We start from the raw sequence: 4306 nt of genomic DNA on the forward strand, positions 1-4306 counted from the left end.
CAGGTATGGTATCACACAATGAAGAAAACAGATCAAAATAAACCACACCAGTTGATATAGAAATGGATAAAAAACTTGTTCGGGATCAACCTTTAAATTTCAAATTATGGTAAAGTCTAGCGTCATATACCCAAATTTGTAATATATCGGTTTTGGGTATTATGTCATTGCCAAGTATATATGTTAGTAGCTAGTAACACATTTTTACACTTCCATTACTTCTTGACCAGTTTTCGCACTAACTGGGGGTGACTCTGTTACAGTAACAACAACATGGGGACAACCCACATTGGGATTTGATAGCTTCCCCAACTGTGATTTTTTTGGTGACACAGTGGCTTCAACGGTCTCAAAATTTGCAAGAGGGGCAAGTTCATTGACTGATTCAACAATTTTCTCAGTGCAGTTTACAACATCAAGCAACAGTGAACCCACTGTTGCTGCTGGCACCACTTGTAAGAGGTCAGTGTCTTCCCACAACCCGGATTTGAGCAAAGCTCTGAGGGACTTGGCTGCAGCCTTTGCACTAGCAATGTGGGGGTCAGCAGAGGAAGACTGAGTCATTGCCTTGAAAGATGATGCTACTTCCTTCAGGGCCTTGCCAGATTCCGAGCTCAATTTCGTGCACAATTCTTGAATTTTGTTTCGAATTTCTGGTGACACCTGAAACAGAACAAGTACAATATACCGTGGACCATGGTCAGTCAGATAATTAAGCATGTAGCTAATTAATTATATTAATTATGGTCCAGTGTATACCATTATTTTTTTTTTATATTACTTTTCCCATACATGCATGATGCATATACGTTGCCAATTTGTGTAAGCACTGTGTATATCCAGTTCTATTAATTATATTAACTTTAAGTTTTCTAAAAGTTTTATATGTGCAGGTGCTAAATTAGTTTGAGAGATTGTATTTGGACAATTATATATAAATGTAGTTAGATATGAATTGTGTTTTAATATATACTTGGATGTCAGCAATGAGGCGGCTATGAAGTGCTTCAACCCGGTAGGCACATTGTCGAGTTAAGGTTGCAACTTTAAGGTATTGCTGCCATGGATGACGAAATCTGAACCGACCATGACCAGGTTCCCATCTTGCAAAATTAGCCTGCAGGCATTTACAATTAATAACTAGAATTAGGCAGACATTCGATCAGTAAATATTAATAATAATGGTAATGTAGAGAAAGAGAGAGCATTATACCCACCAAGGAGTCTTCACTGCTTTCAGAATTGAGAACACTTTTGTATGCTTGCAGAAATGCCTTGTCATCTTTATTAGACTCTGCATCAGCCTCTAATGTTTTGAAGTATTCACTCCCAAATCCTACAAGTTTTTCAATTTTATCACATGTTTAGCTTCATACCAAGAAAAGGAAAAAGACAATTTATGTACAGAGAAATATTTTCTTGTCAAACAATATCTATAGAGTACGTTTATGTTATGCTGTTATACTATCAAGCAAACAAACATATTGATCAACAAGAGTACGTTTCTTTTATGCACTAAACCATTTTTATGGTGATATACATACCTTCTAAGAAATTTCCTAGCTCTTCCATGTTGGTAGCTATGAGGTTGTGAAGATCTTGACCAGCCCATACAGGGCAAACCAATATGGATATGATGACACAGGCAGAGCCACCAATGAAAATGGTTGCTAGCCTTTTGTGGGCTAACTCCAATATTTCATCATCCCGAAAACCCGATATAGATATCAAAGAGAATGTCAATATGAAGATCAACAACCCGTAGTCATATCGTGCCTTGACTTTGGGAAAAAACCGTATAAATGTCGATGTCGCAGCTGCAAAAGACAATATATGATTTTAGTTTAACAGTGATTTGACTGAGCACGTGAAGAAATAATCTCTTTTTTAACTGTTGTATACAATAATAAGTCTCTCACAATAAATGATTATATAATTAGCACATAAGCAATTGGAGATGTGATTAATTTTTCGTGGTTGAAAGATGTATACATTGTAGGAAGACAAGGAGCCCAAGTAGTATGGGCTCGCCTATGTGTCCAGTTAGGCTAGCTAGGTGATGAGCTCCAACACCAAGAGCACCAGCTAGAAGTGTTGCTAATCCTCTGTTTAAGCCTTTCCCAAGAGTGGCTCCTGCCATATAATAGGTATAATTAACAAAACTAGCTTTGTTTGATTCATTAATTAGTGAACAAATAAATTGTCACATAATATAATGTACTCAATTAATTGTGGATTATGATAACATATATATATATATATGCATACCTACGCTGAATTCAAAGACCACAACAACAGTCACGACAGCCCACATTGCAGAGACACCAAAATTGTTGTAGAGGGGCTGGTAGTAGTAGAATAATGAGACCAAGCTGAGTGCAAATCCCACTTTAAGGGAGTGAATAACTCTTCTTGGGTCATCTTGCCCAAGCTTTTTGGTCCTCTTTGCAATCTCAGAAACCTTGCTAGTAAACATATTAGGCAAGGCTCTGAGCCTCTGAAACCCACTAGCCAATACACCTGTAGCTTTCTCATGACTTGCACACTCCATCGGCATCACCATATATGCGCCCAAATGATGTAAGACTGTAAGAGTGACTCTGGCTTGCTTGCATGAACCAAGAGAAAGCGAGGGAGCTAGAGATAGTTTTGGAGGGGCGAGAGGCTTGTAATTTATAAGGGGAAAAAGAAGCTAACTTGGGATTTAAAAAATATTATTTGGATTCCATGAACACGTTTTGGTGGGTTTTTGTTAGTTTTTGTCCGTACGGTGAAAGTACAAGAAAACTTTCATATTCACTTAACTGGGAGTGGAACCATGGTTGAAAGTGCAAAGTGAAATATAAGTGCGTTGCAGCTCTGGATGGATGTTGTTACCCATTACTTTTAACAACTTGATCCTCAAAGCCAAAGAGTCCCATCAACTGCCTTTTTTTACCTGGCCATGACAATTGTACTATATCCGTTTTACTCTTTGGGCTTCATTAAGTTTCAAAAATCAATTTTGGCCAAAAAAAAAAGTTCCAAAAATCAATGACGATCACCATTTGGTTTAGTTTAGTGTTACTTAATCTATTATTTGTAGGACAAGGTATTAAGTTCAAATTTTATGAATGACAATTATTGATTAATAATAAAATTTTGAAAATTAATTTCTTATACTAATAAAATTCTTAAATAAATTTGGTTAATTAAAAAAATTAAGAGTCCGATTTGGATTGAGGATTAGCCTTAGCTCATGTTGCATGAGTGAGATGAGGTGAATAGTAGATATTAGGTTTTGAGTCCCCTTGTGACACCAAAAAAAAAAAGGAAAAAAGAGAGGACTATTTTGATACCAACAGAAGAAGATCATTCATTTATAAGAAAGAGCAATCCTAGCTAGTTGCACACTTCTCGACCACAGAAATTGAGAAAAAATCAGTGACAAGAACCTGTAAATTAGAAGGTGTATGGATCCACCTCATGTTTTGTGCAAAACCACATGGCAATTAAATGGAAGAGCCAGATATTTATAACTTCTCTTTCTTAATTTTCTTTTTTAGTCTTGTTTTGCTTAATTGTTCAACAAAACAGCCTCCAAAGGATTTGAAGATTTAGATCTGCTGCTCATTGTTAACTACTCTGACATACAAATTAATGCTAATTTTTGGAAACTGAGTTTATAGGAGCTAGACTAATTGAATTTCTCTATATAATGTCCGAAAAAACTAAAGCATATTGATCTATATTGGCGTTAATTATAGAAAATTGTGTTTAAGAATAAGGGGTGAAAATGTTGAAAAACTGCTGCAAATTGAATAATTTCCTCCTTAATATCCTGAAATGCTTTGGACCTTATTAGACATGATAAGTACAAAGTAATGGATCAGTCCTTATCAGTTGAAGAGCATGCGTGCCCGATACTTGGGTAGCATCATTTAACGAAGAATTGATATTTGGGTAGCAGCCCTTGTTGGTTAGGAGGCTATGAGGTCTGCTTAGATATTGCTTGTCCATGTGCACCTCTATTTGGCAGTTTGACTATTTTGCAACTGTTTATTTTTTATAGAATAAAGCTATTTGAATTATTTTAACTGACCATTTTATAGACTACCTCTCCAATAAAGATGGGCTGAGATGGTACTAATAGCATTACTCATTTTTTATGCATGTGTAGAAAATTAATGCAGGAAGAGGAGTTAGCTCAAGTGGTGAGGGTGGGATAGTTTAGGAACTTAGGAATGTCGGCTTTTCTTATCCCAGTTTGCCCGCCGCTGGTCATGGTGGTTCTTCGAGCCGCAGCTCTTGGTCCTCTTTCGAGCCC

The 4306-nt window shown here is 36.6% G+C and overlaps 1 protein-coding gene across 1 annotated transcript; it reads right to left on the reverse strand.

The window, feature by feature from the left end:
* Positions 1 to 204: 204 nt before the first annotated feature.
* LOC147299166 (aluminum-activated malate transporter 2-like) lies at positions 205 to 2551 on the reverse strand. Its single transcript, XM_086255755.1, has 6 exons — positions 2269 to 2551; positions 1993 to 2133; positions 1545 to 1817; positions 1218 to 1336; positions 974 to 1117; positions 205 to 663 (listed from the first exon to the last, which is right to left on the reverse strand). The coding sequence occupies exons 1-6, from the start codon at positions 2549 to 2551 to the stop codon at positions 205 to 207; spliced, it is 1419 nt and encodes a 472-aa protein (XP_086111881.1).
* Between the last annotated feature and the right edge of the window lie 1755 nt (positions 2552 to 4306).

This window comes from Dryas octopetala, chromosome 1 (assembly GCF_963921425.1).
Source record: "Dryas octopetala chromosome 1, drDryOcto1.1, whole genome shotgun sequence".
NCBI classification, from domain to species: Eukaryota; Viridiplantae; Streptophyta; class Magnoliopsida; order Rosales; family Rosaceae; genus Dryas; species Dryas octopetala.